The 19864-nt window shown below is 36.5% G+C and overlaps 1 protein-coding gene across 1 annotated transcript; it reads left to right on the top strand.

Annotated features, from left to right (window-relative positions):
• The first annotated feature begins 1341 nt into the window (after positions 1 to 1341).
• Positions 1342 to 18900, top strand: LOC120627762 (kinesin-like protein CG14535). The gene is made up of 5 exons (XM_039895788.1): positions 1342 to 1539; positions 10329 to 10422; positions 13930 to 14127; positions 14855 to 15070; positions 15832 to 18900. The coding sequence occupies exons 1-5, from the start codon at positions 1345 to 1347 to the stop codon at positions 18513 to 18515; spliced, it is 3387 nt and encodes a 1128-aa protein (XP_039751722.1). The 5' UTR covers positions 1342 to 1344; the 3' UTR covers positions 18516 to 18900.
• The last annotated feature ends 964 nt before the right edge of the window (positions 18901 to 19864 follow it).

The raw sequence follows: 19864 nt of genomic DNA, 5'->3' as shown, positions 1-19864 counted from the left end.
TATTAACTACCGCGGCCGTGCTACAGACTTTATACTGCAACCACTATGCTACGAACTTTAATTCACTATTTAAAAAAAAAAACAAAGCCTTTTATATACAAACTAGCTATGGCCCTATGGCCCGGGATCTTCGTCCGCGTTTCTTGGGCTGATTTAACAAACCTTTTTTTTTGGTTTTCTTGCAATAAAATTAGTTTTATTCGAGGAAAACGAATGCTAGCCTTTGTTACTCTCCGTCCTTTTAAATAAATCAACGCCAAAAATACGACGGGTTGGTTTCTTTGTTCGGGCGTAAATGAAGGACAAACAAACACACAAAAAATAAACACACTTTCTCATACATAATATTAGTAAGTTTAAACCATACACGTAGCAATGTTAACTATCGAGGCCGTGCTACAGACTTTATACTGCCACTACTATTGCTATGAACTTTAATTTAATTTAAGTACTTTAATTTAAGTAAAGGAAGGAAAAACAAACACAAAAACCATAAACACACTTTCGCATTCTGTTCATATTGTCGTAGTATATTTATTTATTCCTGTATTTAAACCGGCAACCACGTCCTTTAGACCGGAACGCATTTTTTTATAGTAATAAATGACAGAACAATCAGGTGGTTCACCTGATGGTACCTGGATAACCATCGCCTTTAAACACAGCAACTCTTCGCTACGCATGCAAGGAACATCAACATAAGGCGCAGGTAGTAAGCCTCATGTAGTATGTACCTGTTACTACACCAGAAACCACGTCTTTCAGATCAGAATACAAGCATGCTGCTTGGTAGTAGAAATAAGAATGCCGGTAGCACTTTCCCGGACGAGCTCTGCACAAAAAGCTCGTCTACATCTTCTATAGGCATTCTACAAAAATAATATTCTAATAGCAATAATTGAGACGGCCGATTGGCGCGGTGGGCGGTCGGTTCGATTAACACAACTGGAAAATTTCTTAAAAATAGTTCAACGGGTACATACCACGATAATATTTTGGATTTTTCGATATTTCGACCCAGTTGCATGGATCGTGGTCACGACGGGACTGCGTAGGAACTATATTTAACTGTATTAAAGAAATGTTGTTGTTTGAACTATATTTAAGAAATGTTGATTAACCACGAAAATATTATTTTAAAATCTTTAACAACTGGAAAATGTTTGTGTGATGAACGCGAATGTTTTTCAGTGTCTGGGTATTTATCTGTATATTAAAAGTATTAATGTATATTATTCATAAATTATTTATCAGTTATTTTACCCATAACACTTTGGGGCTAAATGACGATGTGTGTACTGTCTTAATATATTTAATAAAATATATTTGTTTCAGGTCAAAGTAATGCTTCGGGTGGGGGCTTCCGGCGAGGGTCCCTTCACGAGTGGCACACAGACCTTCTCTCTCGACAAACGCAAGAAACAAGTGACGCTGTGCGAGACAGCACCAGCTGCCTCCGCTCCCGAAGACAGAAAAGTTGGTGTTGCAGCCCCGAAGATGTTCGCCTTCGATGCTATATTCTCACAGGACGATTCTCAGGTAATTTAATTGCGAAGCGGTGATAGCGTAGTAGGAGCTCGACTTCACTATCGGGGGCCTGAGTTCTATGGATTTACACTTTTAATTTGTTGATGAAACCGATTACTACTTGGCAGGAATCTACGAAAAGCGATTCTAGTTAGCGTTAATGAAATTCTTCACATAAACAATTATGTCGCATGAATATCAAAGGCATATTCGTGTATATCGAGCGCCATTTTCCGCCAACATAGAAACCTAAATTAACGTTAAAACGTGTAGTCATCTGATATTCCGGGGACACGGTGTTTGCGCCTCGGAAACTTACTCCCTATCCCTCGGCGAGGAACTAAGGAAATGTGTACTACATGAAACTTTCAAGTTTTAAGTTTTGGTCCAAGTTAAAGTGCTAATACGTCCTTGTATATTGAATCCTTAAAACCATGATTGGTCATTAGTACGTTAGGCAATGGATGAAGAGATCCTGCGTACTATTTCCGGAAAGGGTCATTATACCCAGATTTTCCAAAATACGTTCTAGATCCGTTGAAGAATTACAGTTACTGACGTAGCTTAGCGAGTCGCCTAGCTGAAATGTCAATGAGGTGGGCACATAGCTCGGAGAACCGAATGACGTTGGGGTCTCAAGGTGCTAGAACCTCCAACTAAATAGACAGACGATATAAGCAATTCGCAGAGGAGCCGCTAGAACCAAGCGGCCCAGGAACGTGGATAAATGAAATACAAATTATGTATCCTATGTCCAGCAGTGGACGTCAATCGGTTAAGGCTCCCAACCTTATTGCCAGCGGTGCACTTACAAGTTCAGTACTTTGTCATGTAGCCATCACCTTAACCTAGCTACTTAAAATAGATATATTAGGAAAATGCATTCATCAATTTCATAATATATCATGGATATTCGCAAAGTAACGCCTGCTTCTATTTAATACTAGTTAAAATAGATAGTTACTTGTTTTTTATATAGATACCTAAGTTGTAGCTATAGTTTGCCATAAAGAAATTAAATTAATACTAAGTGCACCCTGCGGCGTTCTCTGCGATATTCATCGCGGGTAACACCGCGGATCGAAACTAGTTGGATATAATAGCAGATGGAAGTTTGTATCATGTATGAGAATTTACGTATCATTCTGATACGATTATATACAACGGATTTCCGAAAAGTAGCGGCTGTATCCAATCCAATACCTCATAATATGTATGTAATACCTGAGAATCGTCTAAGCAATACGAAAGTCAATAGAATCTTGAATTTCCTTCTATAGTCATATAACATTTATAAATGACGAAATAAGAATAAACGGTGGTTCCAAAAGTATGCGAAAACTTCGTTGACGTTTCATATTTCACCTTTAATAACATTTTGAAAAGGTTGCAAAAAACCACAATCTCGTAACTTGGAACGCAGACGCTCGCAGTCCCATGTCGCGACCTTCTATGCTTCAAAATTCATGTGCAAAAATTTCTCGCCGAATTTCGCGTTTAAATTGTTGAAAGGTCGTGCACCGACTATGCAGTAAAATTCGCATTTTTCTCGAGCATCGGAAGTTTAGAATATCTGAGGAAGTTATGCCCGTACCTATGCGTTTGATCTTTTTGCGAGACATTTGAATTTTAACAGAAAAGAGGACGTAGGTACACAAATGGCAAATGACAGTTTAATATTTTTTTAATTTGAATCGCCACATCTGGCATACGAGTGTCTCTGTAACTAATATGCAGATTGCCCAAGGAAATTAATGGATGAATAATGAATATATAAATAAATATATTACGACAATACACACATAGCCAACTAGCCCCAAAGTAAGCGTAGCTTGTGTTATGGGTAACCGATGAATAATTTTATGAATAATCTGCATAAAAACTTTAAATATATAGATAAACACCCAGACACTAAAAATATTCGAGTATTCGAATCGAACCCACGGCCTTGGACGCCAATCGGTCGTCAAATGAATGCATATTCTTTTACTGCACACCACAAAAAGTAGATGAAAGAAAAGTATAACAAAACAGCGCATACAATTTAATAGGAATTTCTAATTTTAGTACCATTTACACTATATTTATATGCATCCCACATACGACGCCAAAACGCCAGTCGCAGTTATTGACAGACCTTAAACTAGGCTTTCAAAACTAAAATAAATTTTATCTTGCAATTTTAAGTCTATAGCACTAGTTTGAAAGCATTGTTTTAACTTTTTACTATCGTTCGAAAGACAGATACTACAGATAAAAAGGCGTCAACTGAACATTTGATACTATAAAAAACATTCAATTATACGATTAAGGGGTTTTAAACTACAAAACCCCGTGTCAGTTGCAATCTACCCAAATCGAAAGATTCCGAGGAACTCACAGATGTTTTAATGAGTCGCATAAAGCTCTTTCATAGTTATGGAAAATGAAAAAAAAAGAAACCAGTAAAAAAGTCTCGAAATGACCACCTCTGAATTTGATTAACTGCTGTAAAGTAGATCCACTACTTGACATAATCGAAATAGATAATAATAAAGCATGCTACTAGTTCAGGGAAAATAATTTCGTATAAAGCTTCAATATTCCAACTGAACATGAAGCGATAATTCATTATTTATAATCCTGTCAATATGCCACTAACACGTCCGCTTCAATATCAAATCCGTATTCAAATTATTTCATTGTTATACGCAAAGCCTAAACACAACGCACAGCTAAACTGAGGATGGGAATTACATCCGCAACGATGCTGTACACATTACATCACCCAAGTAAACCTCAAAACAGTTGGTACAAGGCTGGTTACTCATAAATACAGAGTACAGCCGAGACTACAAGCAAACATGGGAGCCGCAGAACAAACAATCCGTATTTGAATTAAATATATACCATAATTAGAGCTTTAATTACATATATGTTTGAAAAGCTTCGCTGAAATTTGTCTAATTCTATCAATACACATAAGGAATATAGGTTTACGTAGGGATTTATCAATAAACGTGTAATAAAGTCGAAAGAAGGCCTTTGCCCACAGAGACAATAACAGACTGAGAATGAAAGTAACGAAAGCTAAAAACATTTAATACAGTAGAACTTTCTGTGACAGATAATGATTTTTTTTTTTTTTTAATTATATACCACGACATGACCCACATTACCATCTACCCCCAAATGTGTTATGGGCAATAAGATGACTGATGAATATTTTTATGAATTGTATACATAAATACTTACAATATACAGATAAACACCCAGACACTGAAAAACATTCATGCTTATCACACAAACATTTTCCAGCAGTGGGAATCGAACCCACAGTCTTGGGCTCAGAAAGCAGGGTCGCTGTAATCTGCGGCAATTGGCCGTCAATTTGCTATACACCGCGAAAAGCAGGAGAATCTGTATGGTGTAATAAATGAATAATTATTGTAAAGTCAACATCTCCTAGGATGATCCGGTTTCGTAGCAAAACGTGCGTACATGGGGAGGGTACATTGACGAAGATCTGTTTGGTGTGGAGTATATAGATTGAAGAAATTATAAAAAATACAGATTCTGCTGCTTTGCGCGGAGCATAGCAAATTAAGCTTAATTCCGCAAAGCAACGCCTGCTTCTATCCAATATTTTGTGACAGAGCTAATCCGGGGCAGTTCTAGCTCCATGGTTATTTCTGCTCCAATACACTATTATTACAATTCTGTGTTCCAGTCTGAAGAGCGTGGATGCTAGGAGTAATTATAGGCTCACGAGGCTTAACACCTACGCCTACGTTGCTGGTCCTTGCATGCCAAGCAAAGTGTTGGTCTATTAAAAGGCGATTTTTCCACTTACCACCAGGAAGGCCACCTGCTTGATCCGTCAAGAAATAAAAAATAAAAAAATAAATATAATTTTCTACACAAAAGCAAATCTAATCCTGAGACTACGTATTTAGAAGACGAATGGAATAAACAAATCGTATATCTTGAGGCATGCAACACACCACAGTGTATATTTTACGCGTACGCATTAAACCAGTGCGACAACAGGGCGCATCGCCATTAATATCACGTAATCCCTTTAAATCTGCAGTCTGCATTAGCTACTTAGCGAAGCCACAGAATAGATAACAGCGGTATCAAAAGTTTCAGTATGTGTTCCAATTTTTTGTTGAACTCCCCCGATTTCTTTATAAACTCTTATGCACTTATTTGTTATCTACGTTTATATTAATATAAATTTTGTCTGGTTGGGGGCTTCGGCTGTGGCTAGTTACTACTCTACTGACTAACCCGTGCCGCCATGCGAATTCCGCTACGATATCGTGTAGAAACCGATTACATGAGTGGGTTTAGCATAAACTTCCATACACTAACACGTTAGCCCCCTATTATCTTAGACTGCATTATTACTAACCCTCAGTTCAGATAGCAGTAAGGCTAACTTGTAGTGGAAAACAAGGAAATATAAAAAAAAAACTGCGCATGCTCTGTCAAAAAGAATTAATTTCCTAAAATGAGCAAGAAGAAGAAAAACGCAACAGATCTATTAAAAAAAAATAATGACACTGAAAAACATCATACAAAAGCTTACCTATATTACGTTCCTACAATTATTTGGTCAAAAGACTAAATACTCAAGTCCGTGTAGCAGCTTATAGGAAATATTGAAACGCTATATGCTGATACAAACACGCAGCCTTTCTAAAATCATCCAACGTCTAGTGAGCCACAGTGTATATTTTACGCGTACCCATTAAATCAGTACGACAACGACGCGCAACGTCATTAATATCATGTAATCCCTTTATATCCACATTCGCTGCATTACCCACTTACCAAAGCTTAATTTGTTGCCGCGTAGTAAAGCCTCGGGAAGTGATCTAATTACTTTCAATTTTGCTTAATTTCTGAGGTTTTATTTAGTTCTTTACGTTTATAAACGTGGCAAAAGAATGCCTAGTTGTCTTTAAACTCATTACTTTCATTTTACCTTCTAGTGTACACCAATCTCAAAATCATAACTAAAAATGACACCCAGATTAATACAAAAAACCCAGTTATTAATATCATCTATAATATAACGCAATTCGCGTATTTTTGCTAGCGGTTTAGACTAACAGAGAAAGAAAAACGCAACAAAACAAATAAAAAAAAAACAAAAAAAAAACACATACAATAACTTAGGACCTATATTACGTTTTTTTGTAAAAAGCATTAAAAAGCATTCCTTTTTGACATCATTATAAAACAAAAAGGAAACCCAAAACATGAAAATAAAAAATGCACAAAAGCTAAACTGATTTCGTCCAGACACCCCTTCATAGAAGCATCGATCGGAAAACGTCATAGTGCAATATCTCAATTAGATTTAGTATCAAAAGTTTCTATGATAGATTCCTGTGTCTAACTTTAAGAGAGATTTTAAGAGAACTAAAGAATTATCTTAACTCAACATATCCCATGCTGAAGCCTATTCCTTAAGCATTAATTGTAAAATTCTACATACCCCATATGCAGGCTACACGTATTCATTGTACTGAGGTTCGCCTAGCCGGTAGATTCGTCTATGGCGAGAAATCTACGTTTAGCTCTAACTAGCTATAATCTCGCTCATGCGGGGAAGCATACCTAGCTCTACCTAGCTCTACCTAGCTATATCTCGCCAAAGCGGTGAAGGCTTAGAGGCTTAAGCGCGCGGCTGGCTTGCCAACCGTCTGTGATTGTAATGAAATTTTGCTCGAGTGAATTTTGAGCTTATAAATACTAAGAGCAGTAAAACTGACAACGAGTTGTCTATATTCCAACAGTTGGTGATATTTGACAGGATTTTTTATTCCACGTCAGGAAATATCACCTGGTGGTAAGTTATGATGGAATCTAAGATATTTTCTTTTCTTTTTTTGTATGTAGTTATTAGAATGTTGGTTTATAATAATTTTTCACCACCTATTTGTTCTCGCTCTTGTTGTCCTTATCCTAAGGTTGCCTGGCAGAGATCACTTTTAAGCTAACTGTGTTGTGGTGTACAAATAAAGAGTTTAAATAAATAAATAAAAATAAGATGGTAGCTATCTTACCCCTAATCAGTTTAAACGCGTACGTCGTTATCTCTTGGCTGGTAACTAGCCATGGCTTCCTACCAGATCAAGTTGGGAATCGGGAATTAAAGCAGAAACCACCCAATTATGAGACCTCAAGGTTCACAACTGGACAGGTCAAAAAATACATCAACATATTAAACATAGGAAACAAACAAAAAGAAAATACTTTTGCATCGATAATATTTGTATGGGAGTATGGATATAATGATAAAACAATCGCAACTAAATTCAGTAACAAAATTAACAAAGGGGTTTTGAGGGCAGTTAGGTGAGAGTACAATCCTAATTGTTACGATAATTTGATAAACTAACCCCGGTATTAATTCCAACCCATTTCAGCCAAGGGATGCTCATTAAAATTTTCACTCAAAACAATTTCAATATTATTCCTTCCTTACCTTTATAAACAGGTTCTGAAGTAGGGTAACCATTCGTCTGCAATATTGGTTTAATTAATTAAGTGAAGAATTTTGTAATTAAAATAGCGATCGCTAATTATATTAAAGCGATGATAGCGCCTTGGGTAGGAGCTCGAATTCACTTTCCGGGGACCGAGTTCGAATCCCAGCACGCACGTCTATCTTTTTTAAGTTATGTGCGTTGTATAAAATTAAAATATTGCTTCAACGGCGAAGTAAAACATTGTGAGGAAACCTGCATGCCTGAGAGATCTACATAATGATCTCAAAGTTGTGTGGAGTCCACCAATCCGAACTGGGCCAGCGAGGTGGACTGCGGCCTGGACCCTTTCTCATTCTGGGACTTCAGTACTGGGTTCATGTGATGAATTTTATTTTCACTCAGCTTAACCTGTTTTAGCCTTAACCTTATCACAAGCACTTATGAAGGGTTCATCATTGGGAAACCTGCATGCTTGTGGGTTCTCCACAATGTCCAACGGCGTGCAAAGTCTACCATTCCACACTTGTCCAGCGTTGTACCTACGGCCTAAGCCCTTCTCTTTCTGAGAGGAGACCGATGCTCTGTAGTGGGCTTGTAATGGGTTGATGATGATGACTATTTTATTAATATTAAACTCTTTATTTGTACACCACAACATTAACATATATAAAATATAATAAAAACAGAAGTAGAATACAAAAGGCGGCCTTATCGCTTAATAACGATCTCTGCCAGGCAACCTTTGAATTAGGAAAAAAAAGAAGAGGAGAATAGACTGCTGGTGGTACAAATTTTAAAATACATACATGGGAATAACTACGTACTAATACATAAACTAGTGTACACAAATAGAACAAAAGTACATAATAAAATTATTAAATAAATATAAAAATAAACTAATATTTATAATAACAACACTTACATATGTAAATACTTTAACATACAATAAATGAGTAAGTATATACATGCTATTAATAGTCATTGCCAATATATATACCCTTAGCTGCTTTTTTAAATATCGCCAGTGATTTGGATCGTCGTATGCTCATTGGAAGCGCATTCCATAATTCCACAGCTCGTACGCTAAACGAACGCTTGTAAAATTTTGTCTTAAAAGCTTATTTTAGCCTCTAAAAAGCACTTAAAGCATTATATATTATGTAATATTATGTTATTGGCGAAATAAACTGTGTGGACATTGCATAAACAGCTATAATTCAAACGGCACTAGCAGTTCAGACCGTGGCGTTTGGAACTGCCTACACAAGATTTATAATTTTTTTCCCCGCATAAGACCAAAGATGTCCAGCAGTGGACGTAAACCGAAGTGGTGATGAAGATGAAAAATAAGTAACATAATTTCTAGCAAAACATAGTCACCCTACCTTGTAATCTCTAAGCTTTACCGTAAGTCGTTTTAATTATCTGGCAACCCCCTGTTAAAAGAAAACACTTGAACACTCTAAGCCTGGCAAAAACGCAGTATACATATTTTGATGATGTGCTTGAATTATTCAAAATGTTTATGAACTAGCAGTTTCCCGCAGCTTTGTCTACTCTGAATTACATTGAATTATTGTTTACCATTTACATTTACCATTTACTTTTTGCTTAAGTAGTTTAGAACGCTTTTTTTTTACTGTCGTTCTAACTAACTTATACCGAAATTTTACTGAAAATTGGAATATTTAAACGTACTTACAACAATTTTATCAAGCTGTGCTTGGGTTAGCTTAGTAAGAGGCATTTATTTCGAAACCACAGAGGAATTGACTGTATACAATACTTTTTGATGGTGGTTGGCAGCTTCTTCGATCCGATTTTAAGTATCTCTTAGAAAAACTTTTTAAACACCAGTAATCCTCAATAATTTTATAAAAGCGAAGATGTGCTTTTATGTCCTTTCTTTACGCCCCAACTAAGTAACCAAGCAACTTGATTTTGGCATATAGTTAGTTGAAATGATAGAGTAACAAAGGATACTTTTTATTCTAGGAATATAAAAGTTTCCCGCAAAAAAAGTTTAAAAAACGCGGACAAAGAACATCGGCCACAGCTTATACAAAAATAAAACATTTTGTGCAGTTATAAATCAGCTTATGGAATTTAGTTCGAATTTTACGTTACGTTACGTTCGTTTTTTATTATGCGCCATCGCTGCACTGCTTCTCTCGGACTTGCTATAAAATGTTTCTAACTTCAAAGGTACGGTACTACAAATGGAAGAATAGTAATTTGAAGGAACTACACAGATGACGGAAATAAAACGTGGTGTAAGGTGTTTGTATCCTCTTTGACTCAGTGAATTTGTTGCAGACGGAGATCTGTTCGAGCGCCCTTACTGACGTCATCCACGCTGTCATCAACGGAACGGACGGTTGCCTCTTCTGCTTCGGACACGCAGGACTAGGTAACTATAATAAGTATGATATAGTGTATATTCAAAGAGGATTCGTTCATACCTTGAACATAACACTCTTGCAAAATCCACCTAATGTAATGAACATAAAGCTTAATTTTCTGTAATCCGCAACATGCAGACAAATTCTATGGTGTTATTTTTTATATAAGCATCATCACATATATTTCCTAGAATCTTCACACATTTCGCTTTTTTAGATACCTTTAAAATTGTAAAGCCAAGACCTCCCGGACCTGGATGATCCGGTATCGAAACGTGCGTCAAGAGTTTAAAAGGACCAGTGCGATTTTCCTTTCCTTTAAATATAAACTAGATCAGCCCGCAGTTTTACCCGCGTCTACTGAGTATTCACTTATATTATATACTTATATTATAATTTGTAAAGTTAATAATTAGAATAAGATTTGATATTGCCCGGCCTAATTTAATTTATTTTGTTGTAAATGCCAGTGGTCAATGTTTATGCTTTATGTCTCATACATTAAAGCCTTAATTAAACCCTTAATGTTTTAGTGCCGTGATGTGGACTTCACAAATAAAAAAATTGTAATAAATAAGCCACTAACTAGGATTTAAAAATTATTATAGACCCTAATATATAATTTAAAATAATTATACCATTCGTGCTAATTCGTTTCAAAATAATTTGAAGCTCGTTTTGGCGTATTATATACCCTAATATATAATTAAATAGAGGTAATATGATCCAGTCAACGTACACCGCAATAAACGGTGTGCACCGAGCCAGGTTTCCGCGGGAACCGACATCCGCTGCTGAGGCTTTCATTCAATTTGCATTTAAAACCTTAATCCCCGCCGCTGAGTAAGACTTACACAATGTGGGCTTAAGCCGCTAATAATATCTTGTTGTTTATTAAGAAGTCTGCTTTTGTACCTCAGTAAGTTACTTATTTAATTTGTATATTAAATAGGTATCTCCTTATACAAATAAATTAAACTGACAGTCCGTAAATATAGTAAACTACGACGTTTTTTTTACAAATCCCGTGAAAAAAGTTTGTTTTTCTGATATAAAAGTTGCCTATTTTACCCTTCCTCCTTTCAACTAAAGATGGTTGATTTCTTAGAAAGGAAGGACAAACAAACAAACGAACGCTGGCCTAGTATTGGATGGTGGACTCCTCACGCCTTTGAGAACACTAAAGATAACTCTCAGGCATGCAGGTTTCCTCATGATGATTTCCTTCACCATCGAAGCAAGTGGTAATTGCTTAAACCGAGTTAAATGCTTAATACGTTATGCAACGTTTATTATTAAGGCGTTTATATTTAGCTGCAAATCCTCAACTATGAGTTCCGTTCTGCGGTTATATGGTTATGCGGTTTAGTGGTCGTCTAATAAATAGCACGGCAATGAAGCACCCGCTGAATATTTTAACTGGAATCCGGCAAAATATTGTAAAGTTTCCGAAAGTATCGTTATGGTTGGTATGGTTGTATTAGTCGACCTTTTGAAATAAGAATTTCGAGTAAAATTCTTCTAATACTAATACTTCATTACGAGTATATCTGTTTCTTTATTAAACCCCGACGCAAAATAGATGGGGTGTTATAACTTTGACTGTGTTTGTGTTTGTGTGATCTGGAGATTGGCATAGAATACTTATTATCCCTTAAAATCACACACAGTGTAATTCAAAAACATGCATGCCGTTAGAGCTAAACCAATTTAGCTTTCATCCTAGAAACGCAAATAAAAAATTATTTGCCACGCGAAAAACGGAACGGTTCCTTCAGGCTTTTTAAAAATCCGAAAAAAACGATCGGGAAAAAATTCGGTACCATCTATTCAGATAAAATACTGTTAATGCAACTATGAATATGATCTTGCAGTATTGAAGTTTCATGTTCAGCGCGTTACTTCGAAAACGATCGCAACTGCCGGAATCGAGTTAAAATATTCAGCCGATGCCTCAACGATGCGGTGTTTATTAGACAACCGTGCATCCGCAGTGCAGGGACTTATAGTATGGGATTTGCATCCAAATACGATGGCGGGAACACTTTGTTTAAACTTGAATGTCGAACCTACGCTGGTCGCACATCAAAAGATTACCATAAACACTTTCTGTTGTAGCAAATGCGTGAAACACATAGTTTGCATTTCATATTTGAATTTGAATTTCGAATTAACTTACACAATGAGTTTACTACCATTGATACTTTTGAAATCCTTGTTAATATAAAAGTAACTAGGCAAATTATCAAATGAGCTTATTAATGTGGACATCAACACAATCATATCAACCAAATACCGGCCCAATAAGAAGAGGTTAAGGCCGTAGTCTACCACACTGGCCCAGTGCGGATTGGTGGACTCCACACATCGATGAGAACATTATGGAGAACTCTCGGGCACGTAGGTTTCCTCGCGATGTTTTCCTTCACTGTTGAAGCAAGTGATATTTTAATTACTAATTCGGTATTAGTATGAAATCGTTAACTTTTTGGTTTAGACTTATTGTAATCCTTATTTTTAAAACGTCATATAAACTTTCATTTTGAAATATTACTGCTTTTAGTTAAAATTCAAAAATTAAAAAAAAAACAAAATTCTAAATTCATTTATTTCAAGTGGTCCCAGTTTATAAGCACTTTTGAAACGTCCAGTTATAGTAATAAGGCACTCGGACCAACGGAAATCGTACAAATATCATCGTAATGCATAACGCTTTTTATTTACGTGACGATGTCTACTAGTTACTTTAACGAGTAGTAGTGGGACGTTAATGTGCCGCGGACGATGATGATGGCTTCCGCGTTCAGGAACAAGCTTTCAAAAATTCGTAGCATATAACTTGACACGGATGTCATATGCGTCCAGGATAAACAAAGCTACAGGCCGATTCGTCGCAAGCGCTCGTATCGCGCTGCTAGCCTCAAGTTTAAATATTCAGCCGAAAATCGAAGCCTCAACGCTGCAGTATTCCATAGATATCCGCGTTACCACAGAGCAAAAACACAGAAACAAAACTTATAGTGAGGGAATTGTTTCCAAATACAAATTAAATTTTCTATCCTTATATTATTGGCTTTTAAATTCCTCACTAATCTAATGTGTGTTACTCAATAATCTCAATAATCTTAATAATCTCTATTATTGACACTGGTCACTGGTAAGATTTTCAGTGTCAGGCTTTCATCGATTTCAATGTATTTATAAAATTTCTATCCTACATTAGAACCTAAGATACCATATCTTGGACTGTGGGAATAACTACGTGATTGATAAGCTAAAATTGGTTGAGAGGTATGCTCAGATTATCTCTACGTACTATCATTTTAAAGCAGACATTTTTAAAGAAAAACGCTAAAGCAACAAAATAAAATCTCTTTATTTCAGACTTAAATCCACACCACTAAAAAAATAATTCATAACTGACTGGCAGTTTCTGCGATTAACGCGTTCATAAAACAATTCAGCTTTTTTAACTATTAGTAGACAGATATCGAACGTTTATTTTTTCTATCCAGGGAAGTCGTACACAATGCTGGGGCGACCGGACGCATCGGCATCTCTGGGTGCCATCCCCTGCGCCATATCCTGGCTATTCCGAGGCATCGCGGAGCAGAAGCACAAATGCGGCACCAGATTCTCCGTCCGAGTGTCCGCCGTCGAGCTGTGCACCAACACCAACCAAATCAGAGATCTTCTGGCACCTTATCAAAATGGTAAGTGGTACGAGTAGACCACAGCGATATCATAATCACTGACCTACCATTTGTCGATCCCACAGTTGAAGTGGTGACCGCTGCGCTTTTATAGATCTCGGGTTCGATTCCCGACAATTCCCACAATCTCCGAATTCCCAAACAAATTACCATTAATTTAGGGATTTATAATAAATTAATTCTTTATAAATTTAGGCCTATTACAGGCACATATAAAGCGTTTATATATAGAAATTTCCATTAGAGAGAAATGATTGTGATAACTACATTCGTTACCTTAAATCTAAAGCTAGTAGATTTCCAAATGCGCCCTGGTCTAAGAAGAAGGTCAGATCCAATTCATACCCAAGCTTCTTTATCGTTTATGTAATTCTTAATATTACAATAGGTTTTCCCTATAAGCTTGCGTTTTATATAAACTATATTTTCTGTATCTTCTGGTCTGGTGCCTTTGACCGATAAAGAGCGATGGAAAGCGACTCGCTTGATGTCATGCTTACCTAGTGAGAGGTCTACCAACACTGCGAATTCCAGAGTGGCCCTCCCATTGTTACAACGTACTGCTATATCGGGTACTTCCTTCTATGGATGTTCGTAGAAGAGAGTACCCCACACGGATACCGTACGGTATAGTACGGATATCCGGATGTCTTCTGTGATTTTTTTATCACATAGACTTAACTAAGCTAATTCCGATGATCATATTAACGATGATTTATTCCAATAGATACCGAACAGTCACCCGGTGTGTACCTCCGAGACGACCCCCTGTTCGGAACGCATCTTCAGAACCAGTCGGAACTGCGGGTACATAGTGCGGAAAAGGCTGCCTTTTACCTCGACGCGGCGCTGGCCACACGGGGGTCGAGAGAGGAGGGGAAGGATAGTCATCTTCTATACACTTTACATGTGTACCAATACAGCGTGGGAGGCAAAGGAGCTGGTGAGTTCGATTTAAGAAAAATTATAATTTAACAAAACTGGATCATACGTCGTTAAATACATGCATACGTCGCCTCAACGAACTACTCTCCTGTAGTCTCGTAACTCTTTATGAACACATCAAAGACAAGAATCTTTTTTGTCGCACCGAACTCGTTCCTGAAGAATTACTTCACAAAACGTTGTCTGGAAGAAATCTTTTTACCGACAAGACCGCCTCTACACGCCTAAACTAGTTTTTTTAAGTTTCTCTGTTGTTTAATTATTATTTTTGTAATTTGTTTTTGTGAGAAAAAACAAACATCATCAGTCTATAAAACAATAGGTATAGGGTGAAGGGTGGCCTTATTTTAAGTAGAGATCCCTTCTAGAAAACCGCCGTCCTTAAAGCTCTCTCTCAGAAGCATTCGTTCAGCAAACTTTGTTTTTTCTTATCGCAAACCGAATGGCTAGTGTTGGATACATGGTGGTATTTACCAAACCTTTCTGGCCTTTTTTATGTTTAAACTTAATTGTCGATGCAATAAAGACTTAAACATAAAAACTTGCCTCATTTTGTACTATAATATTCCTTGGTAAATAACAAACATATTATTCATATAAAACAACATCGTAAAATTTCAATCTGGCTATTTGTAGTGCACCGCTGATTCTACAACTTCGATAAAATTGAATGTTTGATTATTCTCGTACGAACAAAAGTCTAGAGTTCTCTCTCAGTGGAGTCGAATTTAAAATAACAATTCGTTTCTTTATTTACAGTTGCCGGGGGCCGCAGTCGCTTGCACTTGATAGACTTAGGAAACTCGGAACGAGGGAAAACCAACGGTGGAATACCACTGTCCGGTTTAGGAAATATACTACTTGCAATATTTAACGGTCAAAGGCATTTACCATATAGAGATCACAACCTCACACACGTCCTTAAAGAATGCCTTGGATCTTTAACGTGTCACACAGCCATGATTGTCCACGTTTCCCCAAATCTCCAAAATTATTCAGACACTCTTACAACGTTACAACTAGCGTCCCGAATACATAGGTTGCGAAGAAGAAAAGTTAAATATAGTTCTAATAATAACACTGGTTCCGGTGGAAGTTCCGGTGAAGATGCTTCAAAGCCAAGTAGCAGCGAACCTGATCCTTCAAGTAGTGATCTATCAGCAGACACTGTTATTTATGTTGGACCTTTAGACGATGCAACAGATGGTGAACATCCACCTGTTTATATACCACATATAAACTCAGGTGACAACAGATGTGCTTTAAGTAAAGCGTTAAGAGGTTCATTAGCTGAACAAAAGGTCAAGTCATCTTTAACAAAAGTTGTCGAAGAAAAAAGTCCCATACATAAGTTACACTCGTCGCCCAAGTCATCTCCAATGAGAAGTCTAGCACAGCCTATACATACTCCAAAGTCTTCCCCAGTTCATTCTGCTACTGCAAAAGCAGCCCCAATAAAGAAACAAGTACTAAAGCACGGTGAAGAAGCAAAAAGCACTAGCGATGAACAATGGATTGATGGTCCTAGAATATCAAAATCAAAGTTAGTTGAAGTTCGACATATAATCAAAGAAACACAAGGAAATAAAAGAGAGACGTGGATAGATGGACCAATGCAAGAACCTAAAATCCCTGTTCAATTTGAGTCTGTACCCATTCAGCAATCTAATTCTATACCATTACAAGTTGGTGTTCTAAATTCATATGGAACTGAAAGTCTTGGATATGGATATATGGATAATCATAAGAAAAACATGATCAAAAAGTGGGTAGAAAATCAGACATTTCAAATTCACAAATCAAGACATAACTCCCCAAGCCATAAAGGCCAAATTGTATCTAAAGATGGTCCAAGATTACCTGATGAAACGGAAACAATACACCGAATGGAAATGAAAGAAGCATCCAAACGAATACATGTTGAAGAATCAACTATAAGGACCGGTTTAAAGGCAGGTTCAAAGGGTATGTCAATTGAAGAAGAAAATGTAGGACCTCCTGATCCAAACCCACTAAAAAAATCGGCTAGCACAACATCTTCGATTAAAAATGAACCAGATGAAGATGATGACAGTGAAGAATTAGCTGAAATACCACCTGCACTTCCCTTATTACAGCCAAGTAGTTTAAGTAGCAGAGAAGTGTCAATGGAAAGTTTAGATAGAAAATATAAGGAAAGAATGAGAATGGATGATGAATTAGTATCAACTCATAGCCGAGACATTGATCTTCACGGAATGAGTAAAGGACCGGCTGATGATGAAGATGAAATTTTAGAAATAATTGAACTTGAAGAACCCTTAGAATTAGTTCCTATGCAAGATTGCTGTCTTCAAGTTACTGAAGAAGATATTGCGTTTTGTATGGGATATTCAGATAATTTTTTTGGAGAAACAGAACACGAAGATCGTGAAGACCACCCTCTTAGAATATTAAGTCAGGAAAATCTCACTGCTGCATCGACCTTTACTGATACACTTTCTTTATATAGCGAAGTTGAAAGACAAATTAGGAATGAAGCATATCTTAGACAAACGATCGGATTTTATATGCATGGAGACCACGTAACAGATATACTACCTCATGAGAGTTTGCCATCTTCTCGTTCACGGTTAGAAGACCTCATGGGCTTGACAGAGTTGTACGGCTCACGAAGAATGTTAGATAGTAACAACTTAGCTGCCTCTAGAAACGCTCCTCAATTCCAATCATTATCTTTGTGTAATGTGAGAGATACTGATGATTTTCACGGAGATGGATCTGTTTATAGTGAACCTGCATATCGACCTAGTGATAAAATTTGTGATAGTTGCAAAAGGTCTATGTCTAGACCAGGTAGTGCAATAGGAGAATGTGATGCATATCACGACTTAGATGTAGCGCACAATGACTCATACGGCCCTTTTGAACGATACCGGGCTAATGACATAACGGACGCCCGAATAGCATCTTTGAGGCATCCAGACGGTGCTTCCGATCCAAATTTAAGGGAAGAAAATCGAATTCCTGGTAGTGGCGCTCCGTCTTGCACATTTCGAGAACTCAAATCAAATTTGCACCTGGAAGTAACGCCACCAGTAGTTACTACTGAACCGCGTTCAGAAAAATGTGAGAAAGGTGACAAGAATGTTGCAAGAGTTGTTGGTAGTTGTAAAACTGATGGATATGATAGTGGGCACGAGTCCACACCTAGAACTGGCAAACATAGCCCTGCAGCAACATCTAGAAGAGCAGAATCTGGGTATGATTCCGTTCCTAGAGATTCAGACGCGTCCTCCTTAGATTCTTACCCAACACGTAGAGCGGCTGTCGCGAGAGCACATGCTAAAAAACATACCACTGCTAAATATAAACAACACAATGACAGATCATTCTGCTCGTGGTTAAGAAACCCTTTTACCTGCAAATATGCGGACACTGATCCTGAAATCAGTGACTTTTAACAGTAAGCAATTTAAAAACTATATGTAAAGGTACAAAATTGTACTTATACTTAGTTTTTAAATTCTAAATAGCTCGTATCATTAAGCTACGTTACCGAATTTAATCTGGAGACTGCTTTTGTACTCTAGATATACTCGTATTTATACAACAAAAGCTTTGGCACTGATCCAATGAGGTTACCACTGTATTTTTCTAAACCTTACGAAGCTTCTAGCTCTGCTCCGAAATATATTTTTAAAGACGTACTTAGTGAGTTTATTGGATCGTATACTAAATGTACCTAGCACTTTTGTAAATATTGAAATACAGACGTGTTATGCAACGAAATATCAATCAACCCAGTTAGTGTTACTGTTTCTGCTCATTTTTATACTTTTATATAGTCTTCTACGTCTTATTTTATTTGTATGTTTATATAATAGCGACTATTAAAGCTTTTTATAACATTTTTTTATTAAAATACAAAGTCTTCCTCGATTTTCCTTCGCCTCTAAATAATATTTTATTAAGAAGGAACTGCAATACTATGTGTGTTTGCTACCAGTGAATTTTGTAAATGTTCTTGACGCATTTCTTCCAATCACTTAATAAAACATAATGATAATGAATTAAAGTAAATTTGGGTAACTTTGCTTTACAATGCGACTTTGTCAATAAAAGTTTAATAGAACATTCAAGAAAACATTAACGAAGACGGTAAAATATTAACTAGTAGAAAAACTTTCACTATAGCTGTAGGAAAATAAATTAACACAATTCATTTTCATTGAAAGTAAAGTTACCCAACTTAGGTGTATGTGAACAATGTATATAAAAGTTTGTGATTAATCTTTAATTTGTTAAACCACAATTTAAAATAGTATCCAATAAACGAGTGTTCTGACACTAAATTAAGTGCTTATTCGTATGTTTTTTATCTTAATTCATAAACTTTTGGCGGACAAAAACATCTTAGCCAAAGAGGACATAAACACTATGTTATTTAGAAATTGCAATACAATATAGTACCAAAAAAAATTTAATGGCCTTGATTCCCTTAAACGAGCCGCAGAAGAAAAAAATTAAAGCATTATTTACTTTTTAAGTTAACAAAAATGTATATTTGTCGATGATATATGATCAGTTTTTTGAATTAACAATTAGGGGCCCTGATGGGTCCTTATAAATATTTAATTCTGACGAAATATTGACAGTCCTTGCGATGGCGATGTGGCAAATTAATGTCACAATACGCGATAAATATTTAAGTGCCAAAGAGTATTCAAATGCCAGGGCCCAAAGTTTTGTGAAGAATGTAGATAAAAAATTATAAACCTTTTGCTTATTTTATTTCAAAAAACATTATTAC

This window comes from Pararge aegeria, chromosome 11 (genome assembly GCF_905163445.1).
Source record: "Pararge aegeria chromosome 11, ilParAegt1.1, whole genome shotgun sequence".
NCBI classification, from domain to species: domain Eukaryota; kingdom Metazoa; phylum Arthropoda; class Insecta; order Lepidoptera; family Nymphalidae; genus Pararge; species Pararge aegeria.
Note: the sequence above shows the minus strand (reverse complement) of the source record. Positions and strands in the feature narration are given on the sequence as shown.